The sequence below is a fragment of the Perca fluviatilis genome, chromosome 19 (assembly GCF_010015445.1).
Source record: "Perca fluviatilis chromosome 19, GENO_Pfluv_1.0, whole genome shotgun sequence".
Lineage (NCBI taxonomy): Eukaryota > Metazoa > Chordata > Actinopteri > Perciformes > Percidae > Perca > Perca fluviatilis.
Genome location: NC_053130.1, coordinates 11466476 through 11489927, shown reverse-complemented (window position 1 = coordinate 11489927; position 23452 = coordinate 11466476). Strand labels below are relative to the sequence as shown.

Genomic DNA, 23452 nt, shown 5'->3' with positions numbered 1-23452 from the left:
TCAATATAGATGTGTGTGTGTGTGTGTGTGTGTGTGTGTGTGTGTGTGTGTGTGTGTGTGTGTGTGTGTGTGTGTGTGTGTGAGAGAGAGAGAGAGAGACTCACAGGGGGCTCCACGAAGGGCACAGTCTCTCCTGCATTGCGGTAAAGCACAGCCAGCCGTTTGAGTGACAGCTCGTCTATGACTATCCCCTCCTTCTGCATCTGCTCTTGCAGAGCCTTGGCTGACAATAAGTCTTTATCCAGGACTGCCAGACAAGAGGGGGGAAGAGAGAAAGTAAAGTCAGCAAATGAGATAAAAAAAACTTTACATGTCAAATTCTTATTTGAATGTAGACATTTAGAAAAACGGAAGTCATATTTATTGCTGGTGGGATAATCTTGTTATTTTCCAACTTGTTCTAGCATCAACTATTGGAGCCAAGAACAGTGGTCTTAAATGCTCATGCATACTGTCCAATCTTTGTATGTACCCTTGCTTTTACCAGGATAACACATTACTTCTAAAATGCTGCTGGTGGATAGAAGAATTTATGTAGACTACTTTATTTTCTTCCAATTGTGGAGTAATGAAGGAAACTGAGTTTTGTTGCTTTGAACTTGAACTTCACTTATAGAAAGTTCACACTTTGTATTTGTGAAATTTCACTTTCACAAATAAAGCAATATAGCCTCTGGGCAGCAAAATATGTTATACACAGTTAAATATCAGATTATTAAAAAATTGTTGAGCTAAAATCAGCAACTTTCTGTATACTATATCCCTCTGCAGGTAGACGTAACTGAAATGATGACTGAAATAATGTTATGTTGAGAGTAATCATCTGTAATTTTGAAACAGCATGAATGTGCTCGGTTGTGTAAATCAAAAGAGACTAAAGTGGAAAGTAAGGTCACTACTGTCAAAAAAAGAAAAGAGCAAGTTAAAGAGAAAAAAGAAAAAGTACATAGAGGGGGCAGAGAACAGAGCGGAGCATCGCTAATTGTGTTCCTTATGGCTGCCTTGACCGACCAGCTAGCTGATGCTAATTAAATAGTAATGTCTGCTCATCTCTGGTGTGACAGGGTACGAAAGAGGGGAGAAAGGGTAGGAAAGGATAGACAGGAGTAAAAAGGTGGACAGGGCAAGAGGCAATGGAGAGGAGAAAAAAATACGAAAAAAAAAAAAGAAAAAAAAGGTTGAGTGGGTGACTGTGTTGCGATTAGCACGCTAGGCTAGCCAGTACAGCTAACTCGTTAGAGGACATGTATTCTTCCAACCCCTGAATGTCTGCATACACACTCCTTGACCTGATGCATTGTTAATGCGTCCACTAATGTTGACTTAGCCACAGTACAGCGAGCCGCGCGCTGCTGCACAAGACCCGTCCAGGCCTTGTGCGGATGTGTGTTTGTCTTACCATGACATTTCATCAAGTATGGGTACAACACCTCCTTCTCAGTGAAGTCTGGAATCAGGCTCAGCAGGGCCTTGATCTTGCCCACCTGTGCACACAAATATTAATTTACAAAACAATAACGTTGATTAACTTAGTCCGTACAATGTTATCATTACTAACAGGAATCATGGGAAATAGTACACAAATTATTCTTCAAAAATAAAAAGGTAGATTTTGAAAACAAGAATCCTAATGTGTGATTTTACCTGTCCAGGACGCTGAGCCTTCTGAGACAAGTAGGACACCAGCACCTCCTTCTGTTCAGCCAAGGCGTTACAGCGCTACGGCACAACAAGGGGGACCAAAAAAACAACAACACGTGAGATATTAACACGAGGGGAGGGGAGAGGGGAGTCTTCTTAAGTCATGAATACTCTCTAACCTGTGCTCTTCACATACAAACAGTACATAAACACACATGCACTCCAACACACCCACTCGTTCATGTAAACGCCAGCACACCCACACTCAGGTTAAAAGGCTAATTATGGATTTAATAACTACTCGTTTCTTTATGAATTTAAATGTGCAGCACTGTTCACATCAGAAAGCATAATTATCCCCACTTAGTCACATTGAAGGCCATATCTAGTACTCCCGAGCGATTCATTGGACGACCGTCTGCACAGCTTTAAGGCTGTAATCAATTACTGGAGGACAGGAAGTAACAGAGATGATGGACAACAGGCATGAGAGGAAGAAACAGAATGGAGGTTTAAAAAAAAGTTCTAACAATAAATCATCCTATATTCATTTTTCAACACCCTACATATGGACCCTTCATGGTTTTTTTTAAGGAATTGTCACAAGAATATGTACTGTTCGTGACATTTAAATTTCCAGTTTAGATAAACAAATAAACCTCTCATTACTCTCTAGTAAACTAAATTATGTTATGTTAAGGTAGCTCTGTTTCTCTACCTCAAACTACTTTTTTGCATTTCTCTACAACAATTTTGCATTTCTTGTTGACCTTATTTACATCGATACAATAGCCTGACATGGCCGGACCAAATCTGCCAGAGTAAATAAAACATTGGCTTGCAGATTCGTCTGGTTCCCAGGCTATCGATACGATACATCAGTGATAAGATAACATCGCCTAATAGATCAGCGTGAACAGTGGAACATGTCTGCAGAATAAGCCTACAACTGCAGTGACTTTTTTTTTTGTTGGTAAAATTACATCAGATTCTGAATAGTAAAAAAACAAATGAGCGATTTCAGTACAATAGACCCTAATTATATGATAAATCATTAACATATGACACAAATATGTAGAAAATTATGATGAAAATCAGGTAGACTTCTGAACGTTTAACCTGTGAACGAATGCCTATGATGAAGACATGCAAACACAAATACAATATACTGTGTGTGTGTGTGTGTGTGTGTGTGTGTGTGTGTGTGTGTGTGTGTGTGTGTGTGTGTGTGTGTGTGTGTGTGTGTGTGTGTGTGTGTGTGTGTGTGTGTGTGTGTGTGTGTGTGTGTGTGTAGGAGATGCATTAACGTTGCTGTGCTGAGTGAGTTTGTTCTCCTGGCTGAGCAGCAATGAGGTCTGATTACTAGCCAGTCGTAAACTAACGTGTTTCACTCCTTCTGCACCTCGTACAGAATTAAAGGCAAGTGGCCTGTAAGGCTTTTAACAGGACCGCACGCGCAAAGAGTCACCAAGCGGCAGAATGGCTTGAGTACAATCAGGCAATAGACCAACACTATGCCACTTCACCCAACTTTGCTCAGTGCTCTCACTCACTCTCTCCTCGGTTTCTTTTTTCCCCCCTCGCTACACCGACCACTCCCAAAGGTGACGCCACAACCAACCGGGCCTCCCATCTGCCCTGCTCCTCACACACACTGACTAAAAGCTCTGGATACCCAGGGAATGCTTCCTCCTTTTCCTCAATGACCCTGCTCCCAACACACACACGTAAGCAGTTGTAGACGAGTCCGTACAGCTCCTGCCTCAATGCTTCCCGCTGGAACAGTTTCACTTCGTAATGACTAACTTCCTCCCTCTCGCTCCCCACCGACCTCCCCTCCTTCTCTCCTGATAGCCTTGTCATTATTATTGTCTCCTCGCCTACTTAAAAGCTTTTCCAAGTTTTGGTGCTGCTTCACTGAGGATGGGATGGAGGAGTCGGGCCGCTACCCTCCAGTGACCCTGGAAGAGCGCTTTTGAGTAGGGGGAGTCACACTAACTTAACACAAGACAAATGGGAGAACGCGTTTTAGAGCAATCTTTACAGTGGGATGTTGATGTAGTTTTACATGACATTCTGACTACCGGTATGTGTCAGCACCGGGTTTCTCATATTTCAAGTGATGCCTCAAATAATTACACTTTTACATTACATGTCATTTAGCTGACGCTTTTATCCAAAGCGACTTACAATTGCTATGTATGTCAGAGGTCGGACGTCTCTGGAGCAACTAGGGATTAAGTGTCTTGCTCAGGGACACATTGGTTGATGTATCGCAGTGGTAATCGAACCCAGGTCTCCCACACCAAAGTGGGGTCATATCCACTGCGCAATCACCCACTTACAACAACTGGCATAAGTTCTTTGCCAGAGCAACTCACAATACTGCACAGTATTTATGATTAAAACATAATCTTTAGTTCAAGAAAGATTTGACAGAAATCAAATAATCCCAATGATTAGCTGACTAAGCTAAGCTGCTGTTTGTATTGTATGTATTTATCGCTTTTATTTAGTTTTAGTCTTTATTTTGATGTTTTATATCAGTATTGCCTCCAAATGTATATACATGTTCACTTTTTTTTATTCAATCTTTTAAAGTTTAACAAAAATTGAAATTATGTAAAGCACTTTAAACTGTATGACTTGTGCTGTATAAAGTGTAAGAGGTACAACCACAAGTTGTAAACTTTTACGTTATGTTGGACAGCCAAGCTTCTACGGCACAGACATCAATTTAAAAAGTTCAAAAAGAACATCCCACATGACACGAGCCAAGATGCATATCAAGCAAGAAGCATATTATAGCTTTCAAATCATGTAATCCATAGTTTGTGTTTAAATAGTGATGAAGAGGAGAGTAGTGAGTAACGTATCTGTTCATTAACATGCATGCGCGTCAGCCATCCCTGTTTAAAGATTGAGAGGGACAATCACTCAGGATGTCAGGGAGGAATGAAGTGCAGTGCCTTCGTGGCTGAGTGTATCTACAGCGTTTTTTATTTCTCTTTGTGTCTTCCAGTTTCTCTCACCGTTAGTTAGTGTGGTCCAGATGAGCTGTTGTAACTGACCTACTTGGTAAATAAAAGATAAAAAGTTGAAGCCAGGCTGAAGCACAAAGCCCATTTTAGATATTTCTTCAAAACAAAGTACTGTATGCACCCACTTTCAACACTTGTCTCTGCCCCACTCTCATACTGTTTTCAGCAAGTACTACAATTTAGAAAAATACTTCCCGTTTTACTGTTTAGTACAATAATATTTCAAAATATAATGCTGTAAATGTACTGATCTTTGGCTGCATAATTAATGTACTAACGACTCTGAGTTGGCTTATTAGTAGCTCCTTGTTCAAAAGGTACTTTGACAAGACCCATTTTTGGAGCAGAATTTTTGATTCATAGGAATTTAATATCAATCATTTAATATGTCCAAAACAGACAACAGATGTATGTTAGGGTGAAAAAGAGAGCAGCTAAGATTGTGTGACAAGACCATAATATGAACCTTTCGTTCATATTTAAAAAGTGTTAAGGTGTAGTAAGTGAGGGCGTTAACATATCTGTGTTCATTAGTGTGCGCTCTAGTCACACATGCCACTGAATGTCTGAGAGGCGTAATCACTCAACAAGTGAGAGTGAAATAATCGCTGTTACAGAGCAGTCTCAGTCTCCATTTTTGTGTCTTTCTCTGAGAGTTTCTTGATCTGTGTCGCAACCTCGTCCTCTTCATCGTTCCTCCTGTCTCTCATCCATCTAGCTTATACATATTGATGTCCCAGGGCTAAATGCAAAGTCATTGAGCTGTAATGTATGAACTGTGATAAATAAGTGAAGCAGTAGGAGGCCAATTTCAGACCACCAGACTCATTGGTGGAATGTAGGGAAGCACTTCCTGACATAAATGTGAGGTTGCATGAATAAGTCAACGGCCGTGGCGGAAGAACATCTCCATCGTCACTTGGGTCTGACAACTGGACAAATGCATCCCCAGTTCCCTTGTTGATTTGTTTTTTGTGTGTGAAGATTTTAGTTACTTTGATGTAATAATTTAAAATGTAGTCAAGAGCAAGACACTCAAATGGAGAAATGCGCACTGTGACAAAATGCTCCATATTTTTTAATTTAGTTAAAGTGGTCACAAAAAGTAAAAAAAACAAAACAACCACTGACATTTCAGAGCTTTCTCCTCATGGTGCATGATGCAGATTCAACCTAAATAATAAAGAGTATATGCACTATATAGCACATTGTTGTATTTTGGTGGAGAGTTAGGGTTAATTTTTGCATTTTTTCTAACAATCCAAAAAAATCTTATTTCTTTAAAAGGTCCCATGACATGGTGCTCTTTGGCTGCTTTTATATAGACCTTAGTGGTCCCCTAATACTGTATCTGAAGTCTCTTTCCAATAATTCAGCCTTGGTGCAGAATTACAGCCACTAGAGCCAGTCCCACAATGAGCTTTCCTTAGTATGTGCCATTTCTGTGTCTGTAGCTATTGAGGAGGAGAGAGGGGGGGGGGCAAGGTGGAGGGTGGGGGTGTGGCCTTGACCAACTGCCACTTTGCTCGTTAGAAAGCCATGATGTCTCTCTCTCATGGGTGGGCCAAATTTTCTGGGCGGACAAAGCAGAGAAAGGGGAGGTAACCTTGCTCCTTATGACCTCATAAGGAGCAAGATTCCAGATCGGCCCATCTGAGCTTTCATTTTCTCAAAGGCAGGGCAGGATATCCAGGGCTCGGTTTACACCTATCGCCATTTCTAGCCACTGGGGGACCATAGGTAGGCCGGGGGAACGCATATTAATGTTAAAAAGTATAAAGTGAAATTTTCCTGCCGTGGGACCTTTAAAGGCAACACATTGCATCCTTATCTCCTCTCCACTTTACACAAAGACAAATGGAGAGTAATAAATGCATGTGTGATGAGAAACCCAGTCTGACCTGAAAACCATGGATTTCTTCACTTCATGTTTAAATAGTGATGAAGAGAAGTGAGCGAGAGGAGCAAGTTATGTATCTTTATGCATTGAATAAAGATACATAATGCATGAATGCTAGTCAATTTCCCTCCAGCATTAATAAAAGGTGTCTCATCTTAGCCTCTGTTGACCACAAACAAATACATCTGAAAAACACACACACACACACACACACACACACACACACACACACACACACACACACACACACACACACACACACACACACACACACACACACACACACACACACACACACACACACACACACACACACACACACACACACACACACACACACACACACACACACTACTCACAGCCAGCATGAACTTGGCATCCTCAACTTTGTCCATATCCAGCAGCTGGAGGAAGAGGTCTGAAGCTGGTCTGTAGCAGGCAAAGTGGTTGGCTAGCCGCTCTGCCATAGCACTCACTGCAATACAACATGTACATTTGGTGAATGTCTTATGTGTTTTATTAGGACTGAAGTGCATCATTCTTATTATCATTTTGCCTGTGGTTTAATATGTTGTATTTCTATTTCTTATACATTTATGCAGTGTGTGTGTGTGTGTGTGTGTGTGTGTGTGTGTGTGTGTGTGTGTGTGTGTGTGTGTGTCTCCGTCTTACACTTGTCTAAGGCTTTGTCATTGTCATCTTCCAAGATCTTTCTGAAGACGAAGGACATACTGGGGGTCGTGCTGTTTGGACTAGTGAAGACTGCCTCCAACACCTCCACTGCGGACTCCATGTCACCACTGAAGAGGGTGGAAAGGGTTAGCTTAGTTAGAGTTCATCAAAAATACACCCAATAAGCTGTACAACTTCAATCTTCAAACTTTGAACAGATAAAAAGAAAATAGGAGAAACAAACCCTGACAACATTTTTTATGTCCCATACACTGCAAGTATGCTACGTTCTTTTAGGGAAGGTTGTGTTAATAAGAAGGCAAGCAGGTTTCTTTGATGTGTAAGACACACATCCTTGTTACATAAAAGGGCACACTTCTTCCTGCATAGGCACAGACTGCTCATTGGATGTAATTTGTAAGAGACAACAAAATCCAATATGGCTGGAATTGCTAGAGATACTGGGCTGGGAGAAGAACAATACATCAGTAATCAGCCAAACCAGAATTAACCTTTGAAAGTGGGATTCAATCCCTTGGGGTAGAAACAAATACTAAACAATATATTATGAGAAACTGGCCATATTAAAGAACAAGAAGAACTTCTCCCACAAGCTGTTTTCGAGACTCTTTAGTAATTTAATATTAAAATGATATTGGTTTGTATTGATTTTTTTTCTTCCCTTTGCGCGCTGACCAACTTATTCTCCGACTGATGCTCACTCGTACACACTTGGTTGAGACAACCAAACAAAGCCTGCACACCAAAGCGCTACAAATGTAAAACAACTCAATCTGGCAACCCGACCTCGCTACTAACACTTTACACTCCCTGCTCCCTCCCCACCGTCAGCAGTCGTAATGAATATTTAACATACAGGGTGTGTGTGCGTCTCTGTGTATGTATATGTGAAAGTGTCCAGAGGTGGGGAAACATATCTACGCTGATTGTTGCGACTGGGACCGTCTGAATAATTCAGCAGGGGCCTCCTCTAAATGTGGCACTCCGCTTTCCGGGCCTGCTTGCTTTTCCGCCCCGGCTCTTAACCAGTCAGCTTGACTCAGATACAGTGGGGACGCACGTGTCAGGGCCGCTCAGAGCACAGCTCCCGGAGGTCAGGGTTCAAGCTGACAGGCCCGCACTGCAATGGCCAATCGGGCGTGAGACTGTCTTGCTTTTCTTCACTTTCTGCTGTCCTTCCGAGATGGCACGGGGACGCAGCCACTTGAGCTGGGGGACAGCGCTAATGCGGCAAGTAGCGCAATGAAAGTTTGATGCACAATGTGTTTTATGTATTTGTTCTCTGTTGTTTGAGAAGCGACAAAGCAAAAGTGGAGGATGGGTGTTTTCATGACATTAAAAGGAACCCATGAATAATCCCATTACGCCGGTGTTTCCTATTTGTAGTTGACACTGCGCTAGCCCTGTAAGCTTTTACTTTGAGAGTGTGTCAACATGGGTCTTGTCACACCCTGCTGCTGGTATTGCATTAAACTGTTTATCTCTATGTGCTGCTTAGTAACACCAACAGTTTACAAAATAGTATAAAATACTTCACACTGGATTGTAAATTGCATCATAAATTGAAATTATGTTTTGCTCATGCAACTAGGAGCCCTGCTCATCCACAGACATTACTTTTTCTGTTTGCGGTCTGTCTGCACTCCATTTGACTGAACATGGTTGGTAAGGATTAGAGATAAAGGTGATATGACAACTTTCTTAAAAAGGTCAGCTTTATGGAAATATCTGAAATGCTGCATATCCCTAAAATGTGAGTCATACATGACCAAAATCCTTAGTTAGGCCCCTTCGTGTAGACTTTTATGTGATTATAGGATCTTTCAAATTACTCTGTAAGTTTTCGTTTGTAGAAACTAGTGCCACAGCCAGAAATTTAAAAATCCTACACAGGCTTTAAGCGTCTCCTCAACTCAAATAGTTGATCGCCACACACAGCCTACGCTTAACACGCTTACTTCTTGATGTGTGCGAGGGCCGTGTTGTTGACAAACACCATGCTGGACAGGTTGAGGGTCGTGCCGAGGCCCTTCATCAGTGACTCCACTTCCTGGATGCCCGCCACGTCGCCTTGGCTACCCAGGGCCTGAACCAGTCTGGTGATGGCGAGCTGTGAAGGCACGTGGTCCACCTGCAGCATAGACTTCAGTTTCTCGAGAGCATCTGTGGAGGAGTGGAAGAGGTGAGTATGTGTGTGTATGAAATGAGAATGTATATGTGTGTTTACCCATTCAAGTCTGTGTCTTACCTTTAGCCTGGCCTTTCTTGCTGTGTGTGATGATGAGCAGATTGGTGGCGATATCACTCAGCTGAAAGCCTGGCACATGAGACGCAGCACTGCGAGAGACACACAGTATTCTCTTGGTTTGGCATCAGCTTTCAACTATACACTTCTTATTTGAGTCAATCTGTTACTTACATAATCACTTTCTTTTTCAACCTCTCAACAGTTTGTAAGCATGCTCCCAATGACATTACAAAATACAGTACAGTGGCTAATGATCGTTGGCCAATATGACGACATTTACTGTGAAGATGATGGTAATTTGGCAGAGATTTTGCCATGCGGTGTATATACTGAGTTTATGACCAAATACCTGCAAAAGGAATCATCTGGTCAGACATTCCCGTCAGCCTCAGCTCTATTTTTTAGCAAGTGTTAGGATGTGAACCCACTAAACTAAGATGGTGAACATGCTCATCATTATATACCTGATAAACATCAGCAACACTGTGAGCATGTTAGCATGCTGACATTAGCAGTTAGCACCTCTGTGCCTAAGTACAGCTGCACAGAGATGCTAGAGTGGCTGTAGACTGTCATATGTGGTACTAATGTATAAAATGTAATCCCATGTTGGATGGAGGGTTTCAATGGCATGACACAAATCTATATCTAGGTTGGGTGCAACTTCTTACCATGGTGGACTGTACGGGTGGACTGTACACAGCTATTAGAGACAGCTTTATTTCTAACTTTAAAGATGACACTGTACAGGTGAAAACAAATCTTTATAATCTGTGATGACTAAATTATTATCTCTGTGGCATCTTAGTCTTCAGCATTTGGGTCATTATAAGGCATCACATTCAGAAACGACTCCACAGATAGACAAAACAATGGGAAAAAAGTGATTGACAGCAAGTCTGAGCCTCTTGTAAAGTACTTGCTGTAACCATGAAAATAATACAGACATCAAACAGCTGATTACTTCCTGCTGAGCCGCTGCACGTGTGTGTTTGTATATCTGTGTGTAGTGTTATGTAGGACAGGCTGAATGCTGCAGTATTTAGGCGTCCAGGAGATGCCCCGCTCCTCATCACTTCTTCACTCACTCCATCTGCCCGTCTATTTGCTGTCCTTTTCAGCCCTCCTCCTTTTCATTTATTTGCCACTAAAACCTCAATCAAGCTTGCCTCCCGTCTTTTTTTATTTATTTGTTATTATAGCCCTGCAACCAGATTAATCCGTCCGCTCAATTGAGCATCAGTCTGGCAACCCTTATCACCACGGCGACACCAGGCCAAGCAGCATCCGGCAGCCGCTGTGACGGGGTCACGGTGGAGATTGAAACGGTAACAGGGTCACCGAAGGATTGCCGTGGAGACCAAGCAGCGAGGGGAGAAAATCTCTAGAGGCCGACTCTCACTCACCTTTCCGCAACACACACTCTCATTCGTCTTCTCGGGGTATTGTGCTTTAGCCAATGAATCCAACATACACCCCTTCCCCTCTCTCTCTCTCTCTCTCATCATCATCATCACTCTCTCCCAATCCCTTAATCTCACATAAGCACCCCGCTGCTCAATTCTGTACAGATTACCCAAAAACAAACACACCCACATGCACAGACAATTAATGCCTATAGCGTCTTCATTAACCTCGTACATGATTAAATCTAGCCCTCCGCGCCTTGTTCACTCCTCCTTTTCCATTTAGCTCTTTTTATCTCCTTGCTTTCCTCCCTATTTCCATCTTTCCCTGACACTCCTCTCAGCTCATTTCACTTCTCATTTAGAGTGCAGATAAACAAAGCTTTTATCCAAGCAGGGATGCCATAAACCAATTCAAACAGAGACTGGAGATGGGTTATCACTTGTATTGCCTCGCGCTTGTTGAAACAGGGGTCTAAAATTGATACGATTATTCCTCATAACATCAGAGAGTGAACCATGTAGAGAGCCAAAAACAGGGAAGAGACCGATAGTGTAATAGATGTTTTCACAGTTTCCCCCCCCCCCCTTCCCTACAAATTAGTAACTGCATCTCTTCTTTCGGTGTATCATGTCATTCTATTATTATCATCTTTTTTATTTTAATTTTTTTACTTTGCTTCTGTGTTTTTCCTCTGCAGCGAGAAAGTGATATAAAGAAAGGAACAAAAGGAGATAAAGAAAAAGGAGGAGATTACCTAAAAAGACAAACAGAAGATCAGCGCTGCACTAAGCTCAGATCTCTAATACCGCTGTCTGTCAATTTGTCTCCAGGCTCAAGCCCTGATATGGCCCGCATAACCCAACAACACATGATACATTACTAATTGGAAGAAGATTGATGTTTTTGCGCAAAGTCATCCGCTTCCCAGAAAACCAAAATGAATCTGTACACCCAAGCGCGCGTGTGTGTATCTTGGGGCTTAGTAAGAACCACTGTTCATATCCAGCAGGGCTGAGTGTGTTCGAACACAATCAGTTTATAATCCTCATGTCTATTGAAGAGAGGTAGTTTTAGCCTGAGGTGACCTGGTGCCACAGACTGAGGAGACAGGGAAAGCAGACATGCACTGATCTCCTTTTTCAGTTCCGATCCAATTCTGATACCTGAATTTGGATATCTGCCGACTATCAGAGCAAAAGTATTTCGATCAAGTAATAAGAGTATCAAAGCATTAACCACAATACAAGGTGAATTTGTTATGTTTATAACCAAGATATGGGATGGGTCCTTCGTATTCAACTGCTGTTAATCATTTGTAGGGAGGAACGGATACAGACAGCTGGTTATTACAAATTAGATGCCAAGACAAAATGCTAAAATATGATAAAATTAACACTGTTAGAAATCAAAGCAAAAAGATCAAACCTGAGTAATTACGGTTAAAACATACTTACATATACTATTTATGCCTGATATTACAGTATAACTTGGAAAAAAACAGTTGTGTTTTTCTGTTTTGTAAGGCTTTACCAAAACGTGTCATTTGTCGTTGCAGAATGAGATATTAAAGCACTTACATGTCCTTAACTGCCATGGCATCCTCAATGGATCCCTCGGCCAACAGGGCCCGGATCAGGTGATCGTAAGGGGCGGGACCTAATACCACACCCTTTTTATCAACTTCCTTCAGCATCCCATAGGCTTCTGTAGAAAGAGAGCGAAAGAAAGAGTCCAAGTTGGGACAGGATAAAAAAAAGCCAAATTTGAGAGAATCTTTATAATTAAGTAAGTGACTCTAAAAGTCAATGAGTAGCTCTAAGTCCATTTTAACCCTCAACTCTTGCAGCTCTAAACAGCTTTTAGGACAATTTTTCCTCAATGGTGCTTGTCAGATGGTGGAACAGCTTCTGAAGCCACTTAAACAACCCCCACCCCCCGCACACACACACACACACACACACACACACACACACACACACCTTTTCAGCCTTGGAACTAGGAGGTGGATGTGTCCCACAGCTACTTTAACTTTCCAACAATCCAACAATTTATGCAGCAACTAGTGGGTTGTGCGATGGTGAGAAAGTATGCAGGGTTAGCCTCCAAGGCAAGATTGTTCGAAAAGTGTGCATCCTTTTCACCATATTTGAACGATTATCGCATCTCACCCCTCAATATTTCAGGCAGAAAATCCCACTTAACGCCAAGTGCCTAGCACCAATCAGCAGACAGCCAAGTAAATAAATTACATCTGAAAAGCTAGATGATCCAGATCCAGTGAATTTTCTCTGGGTTTGGAACCAGAACTAAAAGACAAGTGTGCAACAGGGCTTATATTTATCGAGACACGGGACTCCAACTGGAGTGCTAAGTGTTTTATAAGCAGTTGTTTGCTAAAATAAAATTGATAAGCAAAAAGCATATCAGGGCTGCTGAAGTCTTTCTGCCCGCTAACGATCAAAAATGTCTTCATTGCAGCTTTAAATGGAAACTTACTCACTCTTACTTATCTTACTTACGTCAGATGGTTCAAGTATTTCAAACCAGCTTCTTATGGGTTTAGTTCAGCTCTATATCATGTTGGACAACAACACTGAGAGCTCCTGCTGCTTACCTTTAGCTTTGCCCCTTTTACAGAAGGCCAACAGACGGGCCTGGTATTCAGCACCACTTTCGGCTGTGGGGAGGGTTGTTGCCGACTTGACCTGCTGTGTGGTGGCAGCTTGTTGGTACCAGGTCTGAAAATGAAACACACAAAGAGAAAACTCAGTTTGATTGTTCCATCAAATCACAGCTGCATCCAGCATCCAAGCCTGTATATACACACACACACATATACACACATTCAACTGTGTGCTGGCAATGAGCTGGTGTGTGTATGACAGTGCAATAATGCTGGGCAGGCAGAGCAGGGTCCCATAATGCTCGCTCACCCGTGTTGCAGTGAGGGGAGGGGGTTAAGCTGTATTGGCTAGGGGCAAATTAGGTCTGGCACCCCAGGGGCAAAAGAAAAGTGTGTGCGCGTTAGAGAAAATGTGTGTGTCGAAGCGGGGGTGTCAACTTAAGAGCCCCAGGGGTCACCAAGTTCATCGCTCCAGGCAACAGCAATCACTTCCTGTCTCATCATGCTTCAGGGTATTGGAGCACGCTCACATGCAAACCAAAGCTGAGGAAAAATGCAGCAATAGAACAGACTAATATTATATTATTTAAAGCAAAACTCCCCTCTTCACTTCAATCTCTTTAATACATATTCTGTCCACTACAGTCAAGGCCACATGCATGTATGTAACTAAGAATCCAGAGGCAGCCATATGGTGGCATTTAGCTGCTGGCTAAATTAGTCTGGCATTACAGATTTACAAACAGATCAAGCTGTAATTCCTTTCACCAGCCAGACGGTCTGATTGACCACACTTCAGATCAGAGCTTCAATCCTGTTTCCTCTGCATGTAATGAACAGAGGCTTAAAGTGGAGCGGGGTGAGGAGGGGGGCTGTATGGAGCGAGTAGTTGATAAGAGTTTTCAGAGGTTTTTTGGGGATAGTTTCTATTATCAGAGGTTGGGGTCAGCTTGCTCTCTGGTTAATTTATGCAGTAAGAAAATAATTGGGAACGAGACCATGGGATTTCAAATTATGGAGAGCAGCTTCAGTTTATATTATATGCAGCGCCGATGAAGCTTCTTTCCATATCAATACAGGACAATTTACAGTATATACTAGATATACACTAACCACAGAACACTACTAGCACTGTCAGTGTATACATTTAGAGTTAGCTTCTCCATAAGATTTCATTTATTTATATATTATATTTTCCTTTGGGAAATGAGCTGCAGTATCTTATATGTTTATTGATAAAGACGCCTATATATCAATGATGGAAAACCTTTAATATCTTATATTCCAATTTGCAATTGAATTAAAGCCTATACAATGTCAGAAAATAGTGAGAAATGGCCATCACAAGTTGCCAGAGCCCAAGGTGACAAAGATATTCGATTTACAGTGACATATAAACAAAACAAAAATGGCAAATCCTTCAATTTGAGAAGCTGAAAACTGATATATATTATTGAAAATATTATAGATTATTAAAGGATATGACAGATAACCAAGGGTACCTCCACCCCACTTCATTCAAGATTTAAGGACAGAAATTTATGTACAGGCATGCTTGTGTGTTATGTTTGACCTCAGGCTATTTTAGAGTCCTCGAGAGCTCTTGGGAATCTCCTGGCCTTTGCTTTCAGTTTTATCTGCTCTGCCTTTGCCTCCCCTCAGGAGCCTCCTGGCAATTATTCTTCTGAATAACTGATCTGTCTAATGAGCGTTACTAGGATGTGCATATTATTAAGCTGGGGGTTTTACCTCAGGCACCTCAAAGGGCACCTCCTGGCCATTATTCTTCAGGACGTCTGCCAGCATACGCAGGGTCCTCTCCCTGGGAATGACGTTCTCCTCCTGCATCTTCGTCCATACTGCTTCTGCCTTTTGCCAGTCGTTTGTCTCCTCTGGAAATAACAAGAGACAAAGCAGTGGGAATGAGAAAAGAGGAGTTCTTAAGTAATTTTTTATGAACGCCATGACACACAGACCCATGTGGACGTCAGTTCATATTGGTTTAGCTCATCACTCAGCCTACACCAGAGAGTAATTTCTGACAAAGCGCTCCATGCTGAGAGAGGGCAATCAAAGCACTAATCTGATCAACTGACTGACCCTCAACATTGGTGTGATTTGGGAAACACACTAACTAGAAGGTGTGTGTGTGTGTGTGTGTGTGTGTGTGTGTGTGTGTGTGTGTGTGTGTGTGTGTGTGTGTGTAATGGGTTGACAATCAGCTTTAGCACTCCAATCACAACTGTTATCAGCTCTGCTCTCCACTGCAGCAATCACACCATGTCTTGTGCTCTTACTTCTGACTGATCCCATTCGCTGACACTAATCACCCCCCTCCCCCCGGACCAAGAGCACAACCAGAGGTGGGAGGTCACAACAGCAGAGGACATAAGAGGGTAAATGGGAGGCTGCAAACTGAGAGGAATAAAATAAAAGAACACAAACACAACACAACACACAAACAGACAAATGAAAGAGCCTTACTGCAAAGACGGAGGATGTAACTGTACATCTCATCCCTGTCGCACTCAAAGAGCTTGGTTGTCATGTCCACCATCTGCTCCAAGGCCTCCATCTATACACACAAACCCAACAATATATAATTTAAGTTGGAATTTTTGTATTTTCACTTTTTTTGTCTCCTTTGTGGCCTTGAGTTGTTCAGCCTGTATGCGTGTGCCTCTGTGTGCGTGTTTGTTTGTCACTCACTCACTCTGACACACACACACACACACACACACACACACACACACACACACACACACACACACACACACACACACACACACACACACACACACACACACACACACACACACACACACACACACACTACCTGATTGGATGAAATGCATTTCTCTGCATACCAGTGCAGGCGTCCAGGCCGTGCCCTCAGCCCTGGGGTCTACAAAACAAACAAACAAACAAACAGATGGCAATGTCTATGGACAGACTCCAGAGAGTAGATAGATAACAGTATCAAACAAAAAAATGTGACTCATGTGGGTGTCATGTGGACGTGTTGCGGTTTATACCAAGCCGGATTTCTTCTTGTTGAGAATTCCAAGAATTCAAGCAATTCACTTATTACTAGACAAAGTTATTACTAGACATATTAGAAGTCACAGCCAAATCCATGAAAATAAAAGGTCTAAGTGATAATAAGTGACTATAAATGTAATAAATCAGAATTATTTCAGAATCCTTTAAATACAGTCTGGAATCTTTTCAAATCAATCACTACTGTGGCAATCACACTACAATCAATATCAATGTCTATGAAAGATCAATTAAATATAGGTTAAGTAACCCTTACATGCATTAACCATATGCACATACACTTAGCCAGCCTAAAAACTATTTTAAATATTGCTATTAGTTGATGTACACCAACTTTATTATAGAATAAATATAGATGGATATATCACTGGTTTAAAAAATGAAATGCGTCTGCAGAATAACCTCTTGTACCTTTATGTGAGCACACTGAAGTATTTTCAAATAATCTTAACTGTAAAAAGAAATGTAAAGTGAATGTTTGTGCGGCCTTGAGCGGGCTTACAGCAGATACAAAGCAGTGCACCAATACACAGATAACAACTAGTACACAGTAAAATGTGTTGAGGAGTCCGATACATGCATTTGGCATCAGGGCTGCATAGCAGGGCTGAAACTAAAGATTATTTTCAATTTCAATTTTTTTCCAATTAGTCTGTTATTTTTTCTGTTAATTAATGAATCCTTTAGCTTATAAAATGTCCGTAAATAATGGAATTGTCCATCTCAAGCTCCCAGAGCCCAAGGTGACGTCTTAAAATTACTTGTTTTGTTCCAACAGGCCAAAATCCAAAGATATTTATGTTACATTTATATAAAACAGAGAAATCTATTCATATATTTTAGAGGCTTGAACCAGCAAATGTTTTTGGCTTTTTTTTTTTTTAACAAGGGTGTATAGTGTATTGTAGTGTGTGATGTATATTCTTCAGGTTATGTTATACAGTGATGTAAGGACTATTTGTTTGTGTTATAGGTCTGATGTCTTGTCATAAAGTGCCTGGCGACTGTGCCGCAAACCCAACTGCCCCACGGGGACAATAAAGTTATCTACAACATTTTTGACTTGAACAATGAACTGACTATCATAGTTGTTGTCAATAATCGTCTGTGCAGACACTGATCCATTAATCGTCTAATCATTTCACCACTAATGTACAGAGAGGATTCAGTGTGTGGACTGACGACATTAGAGGTTATGCTCCACTGTAAGGTGAAAAAAAAATAAAACGGAATCATTTTCGTCACAAATGTTTAAAAAAAAAAGTGCATCTAAACTCATTTGCATAAATATGCACTTTGAACTGAACCAGCATCCATTGTGTACTGTTAAATTAAACTGAATAATAATAATAATAATAATAATAATAATAACAACATACACACACACACACACACACACACACACACATAATAATAATTCTATTATTAATAACCAAATATATATTTTCTTCATAGTGCAAGATGTTCATTACCCCAAAGCTCATGTTATACTAAGTATGACAGTGTCTGAGCACTGTGGCTGTCAACGTTACACTGCTTGGGCTATTTGTGAGAATATTAAAAGGTTGATGTGTTAAAAGAAGAAATCTTCTGACACATATCTTTAGACTACAAGAAGCACAAGTGGAGGGGGAAAAAAATATTTATTTAAAGACTCAAAACTGCAACGCTGTAATGTGTTGCAGTTTGTTGTTACTGCGTCATCTTTTCTTGATTTTTGCCTGGGTTGGTGGTGATGGGCTCATGTTGCAAATTGTATGTTTTGTGTGATGTGTTGAAGTTAAAATAAAAAATGGTTAATCATAAAAAACAATTATGGGAATATTGTATTTCCGAAACGTCTTTTATTTGTTACCGTTATATTGCAAATCTCTTTCCAATAAAGGTTTAAGTGGAGAAAATATTTTGTTTCACCGAATGCTGAGCTAGCCAGCAGTAAAAACAGAAAATACTGCACAAAAGACTACTTTAGACGCAAAATTACAGGTTAAAAAGTCAAAATAGAACATATAACTAAAACAAATAGGTTTAAACTGCACAGACTTTAAAAAAGATATATAGTAGGTTTGTAGTAATACTGCAGATAGACAAGAGTGTAGGCTGTCAAATAAGGGCTGACATAGATTGATCTGCAGGCTCATGTAGCTAAGATTAAGCTTGATATGTGGAGTGACTAGATGATTATTATCATGGAATAACAGTGATCAGGATTTCATCTGTCTCTTGGGGCTTTGAAACAATCTGAATGAGACTAGGAATGAGAAGTCTCACCCTCCCTCTCTTCCCAGTAATCTGAAAAAAAGCGAGCGAGAGGGAGAGACAGAGCGATCTGCCAGAAAGTTAATCTGAATGGGGATCAACAGCGCTCAATCCCCGCTGGCCTCTTTGATGGGAGCCCATCATACTTTGAGAGGGTGGGCAAAGTCAAGAAAAGACGGGCTTCATCCCTTTCTCTGACCATCCCTCACTGCCATCATCCTTTCCTCTTTCAATCCACTCTTCTCCAAATCCCTCCCTCTTCCTCCAAATCGCCCCTGCTCCTACTCACTCTTTTCCCCCTGCCTCTCCATTCCTTTCATCCGGCCCAGGCAAAGGCATTATGTTCTTACTCAACCAGCCAAAGGGACAAATTAAAATGTGTTGCACTCTCTCTCTCTCTCAGTCTGTCTAATCTTCTTAGAGACTAAGGCCCAGTGCAAGTGCTCCATCTTTTTTCCTCCAATTCCCTTTACTTGGTAAAATCTTGCAGGCTCAAAGCAGCCTTCTGCACATCTACTCGCAAACACACACACACAAATATGTTTTGGATTTTGAATCCGTCAGGACAAATCTCCCTAATCTGGGCAGAAAACAAAATCCTCAGAAATAAGAAGGCACATGAATTTACACACGAGCGGTTGGATTAAAACAAGAACACAAAGCAGAAAGGAACCACAGCACAGACACTCTCACTTTCAGAAAGAGATAATAGAAAATGTCATCAAGTCAGATTATCAGTACAATCCACACACACACACACACACACACACACACACACACACACACACACACACACACACACACACACACACACACACACACACACACACACACACACACACACACACACACACACACACACACACACACACACACACACCAGTGTATTACAGTCCATCACTCTGCCTCTTTAAGAGTATTGTGTGGCCTTTAGATGCTTCTTTCTCATCCCTGCGTACAGGTATACAAAAAGAAAGATAGAGCCGACCGCCTCTCACCTCCACTTAACAAACCCTCTCCATCTCAATTCCACTAATCACCTGGCCACTTAGTACACACGTACACACACGTACACACACCACAAAAAACACACAAAAACACATAATGGCTCACCACTCTTTAGAAATAATACCTAACCTTGACCATCACACACATGTGCGTGCTGCAATAATAGGCCTGGCCACCTGACAATCCTCTACCTAACCTTGACCATTTAGCAAAAAATTGGCCACCTTTCTCTATCATTACATTTAATTAGCTGTGATTAATCAGCTGGTAATTATACCAAACACAGCCCAAAGACACCACTCTGGACTGCCACTTGACGCTCTCAGAGGGGGAAAAAACGTAGTTGTGTGTTTGAGTGTGTATATGCATATTTAAGTGATAGATATGATTCTATTGTATTATATACCTTTAGTACTATATCCGTTGTCATGTAAGTGGCATAAGTGGCAGTTCAGAAGGGAACTTTCTGTTCAGAGACTTTGTTCTAAACATTTACGCAGGTTAAGTGAAGTGAAATATATTGTCTTAGTGAGACTTTTTTCTTTTTTCCGATTATACTCCAAAAGAGGGCAAACCACTAAACTGACTTTGGAGAATTTACCACCACTCAATGGATTATGCTTCAAAGCTGCATTAACCAATATTATCATATTAACAAGGGACGTAATGTGTAACGTGAAAAGTGTCGCTCGTAGTGTCCCAGAGAGAATTATCATCTGACTCTGCACTTCTCCTCAGCTCTACAGTAGGAAGCATTTTAGCATCTTCGGGCTCATCGTTTTGGTTTTCTGCTAGTTTTCTTCTAGCTGGTGAACATAGTGAAGCATTTAGCAGCTAAAAGAGCCATATATTTCCCTCAAGAGCTAAAAAGAGTCAATATTGGACATTAATTTGCCCAAACAACTTTGAATAATGTTGTTTTTGCACCATGTATGCTGGATGTATAAATAGGCAACCGATTGATGACGCACTCTCTGCAACAACTTTATCCTAGTCATAATATGTCAATGTTGTCTTTACAGCTGGTTACACTGTGCCAAGGTGGCCAAAACAATTACTCCATAGTCATTTATGAAGAACATTTTTACTTTTGTGACATTCTGACACGGTACAGTATACACTAAACAATTAGTTAAAAAAAAAAAAAAAAAAAAAAAAAAAAAAAAAAAAAAAAAAAAAAAAAGAAGAGTAATCTATACTGAAAATAATGATTAGCTAGAGCACCTAATTCTAACATGTTTATACGAAGTTTTCTGTTATCGAGGGGAAAACACCCAGGGTACGTACAACAGCTAATGCTCTATTGCTAATTCTACAGTGTCTGTTGACAACTGAAGATCCATACTGTATCATTTAAAGAGCTGCAGGTTTCACTTTACGCTGTGTGTCTATGACAAACTAAAACCCAATAGATAGGGGTGGCGCAGCTGAGCTTTGCCTCTTTAAACTACATCTTACACTGACATCAAGGACAACATGTACAGTACATCTGGGGTCCATTTACAAGGCAGCACCAATCTCATACATCACGGGCATGTAGTCGACTGTTATAAGTAGGATAACGGCAATACAATCTAGCAGAAGGGGAATGAGAGCCACAATAACATGTCAATAATATTTAAGAGGGACAAATCCCTCATTTAGTGCGCACCAGGACATGAGAGGGCAGAGCCAGAGCAATGGAGTTGAGGTATTTTCCCCCCTCAGTTTTGTTCTGATCCTGATCAGACAACATAATGGCCTTGTTTCCCTTTCCTCCGATGTCAGGCTCATCCCTCTATTCGTTTATTCATCAATCTCTCTGTCCCGCTATCCAGTCCCCGACCGTCCTATTTTATCCATGAAAATCCTCTCTCTCTCTCTCTCTCTCTCTCTCTCTCTTCTACAGGGCTTACAGCAGGACTTAAGATAACAAAGATATAAATATTCATAAAATATTCAGGTCAGATGAGCTACAATAACAAAAAGAGGTTGGTAGAGTTACATCCTTCATGTCCTTTGTTGCTCATGACACTCAGATGTCATCCTGATTTTTATTGAAATATTCTTCGTCAGACAGCTCCTCTTTTCTATTGAGAACTAATGTAGCCAGGAAAATCAAATACAAATACCACTCTACCATTCATGCACGAGTTTGCATACCTATGAAAAGGCTGTAATCAAAGAATTTTTACTTTTGTCTTAAAAAATTACTCAAACCGACTAATCGATTATCAAAATAGTTGGCGCTTAATTTAAGAGTTGACAACTAATTGATTAATCTTTGCAGCTCCATTTACAATACTATGAAATGCTGTGTGTGTGTGTGTGTGTGTGTGTGTGTGTGTGTGTGTGTGTGTGTGTGTGTGTGTGTGTGTGTGTGTGTGTGTGTGTGTGTGTAGGTTTACCTCAATGATCTTACGAGCCTCACGGTAGCGGCCTGTCTGCAAGAATGCGAAGAACAGATCATACAGCATGGTCATCTCGCCTCGCTCCTGACTAACAAAGTCCATGGCTGAAGAGAAAGACAGAGAGGCAGACAGACAGACGGGGAAACAGAGCAGAGAAAGTTCATGAATTAAAAAAATAAAAATAAAGCCTGCAAGGTGAACAAAGACACCGTACACTTCATCTTTTCCTTCGGATTCCATTATTTGGCACAATGTCCCAGGCACAAAGCAGCCATATCAAGTCTGCTCTCAAACAAACACAACGAGGTCCCGAATGAAAGCCTAAGCTCTAAAGGTAAACTTGCTATAGCGCTCAGCATTATGGACTCTCTCTGTCCAGGTACCACACACACAATGGCTCCACTCTTTAGAAATAATACCTAACCTTGACCATCACACACATGGCCACTTAGTGCGCACACACACACACACACACACACACACACACACACACACACACACACACACACACACACACACACACACACACACACACACACACACACACACACACACACACACACACACACACACACACACACACACACACACACACACACACACACACACAGCAAAGAATAATCCTTACTTACGGTCATCTGAAGTCAACAGAAAGAACTTTAATTATTGAGGAACTCATTCATGGTTTTAAATCTAATGTGGACACATTTGTAGACAAGTTTCAGATTCAAGTTTGACTAAATTCAAATAGTATTTTCTCCATAAAAATCCTAATTTGAGGCTTTTTTGGAAGGCAGACCCACATTTGCTCATTAATTGCACTAATTAATCACTTTTCCTCCTCCACATCCCAGGTCCCTGTACACTTCACCATGACAGAAAACTCCAGGTTAAAAGCACGTATTGTATGACGACCTTTTCTTGTTTCAAAGTAGTTGAGCAGTTGCTATGGTTACCAGAACCTCGCAAAAACCCAATTTTTTTTTTTTTTCTGTTGGTGCTTGAACTCAAACCAAGGTCAGACATGCGAGTCAAGATCTTTTGACAAGGCATGTTTTTAGAGTGTTTTGGGGCTGCTGAAGGCCAGTCTGTTGGAAGTCTGCACATTTTGATAGTTCCAGTACATTTCTGCTTTTCTTTCTGATGTGTATTGTAACAGGCTGTAGCACTCAACATGTA

At 41.1% G+C, this 23452-nt stretch overlaps 1 protein-coding gene across 1 annotated transcript in view; it reads right to left on the bottom strand.

Moving 5' to 3' along the window:
- The window catches only part of lrpprc (leucine-rich pentatricopeptide repeat containing), a 57719-nt gene that overhangs the window by 2391 nt on the left and 31876 nt on the right, over positions 1-23452 (bottom strand). Inside the window, exons 25-37 of the mRNA XM_039783267.1 lie at positions 22271-22377; positions 16393-16461; positions 16041-16131; positions 15306-15448; positions 13548-13671; positions 12511-12637; positions 9524-9612; positions 9234-9438; positions 7255-7382; positions 6942-7057; positions 1645-1719; positions 1400-1484; positions 105-247 (exon numbers count right to left, since the gene is read on the bottom strand). Of these exons, the coding sequence (XP_039639201.1) occupies positions 105-247; positions 1400-1484; positions 1645-1719; positions 6942-7057; positions 7255-7382; positions 9234-9438; positions 9524-9612; positions 12511-12637; positions 13548-13671; positions 15306-15448; positions 16041-16131; positions 16393-16461; positions 22271-22377 (1502 nt within the window). The remainder of the gene's footprint in view (positions 1-104; positions 248-1399; positions 1485-1644; positions 1720-6941; positions 7058-7254; positions 7383-9233; positions 9439-9523; positions 9613-12510; positions 12638-13547; positions 13672-15305; positions 15449-16040; positions 16132-16392; positions 16462-22270; positions 22378-23452) is intronic.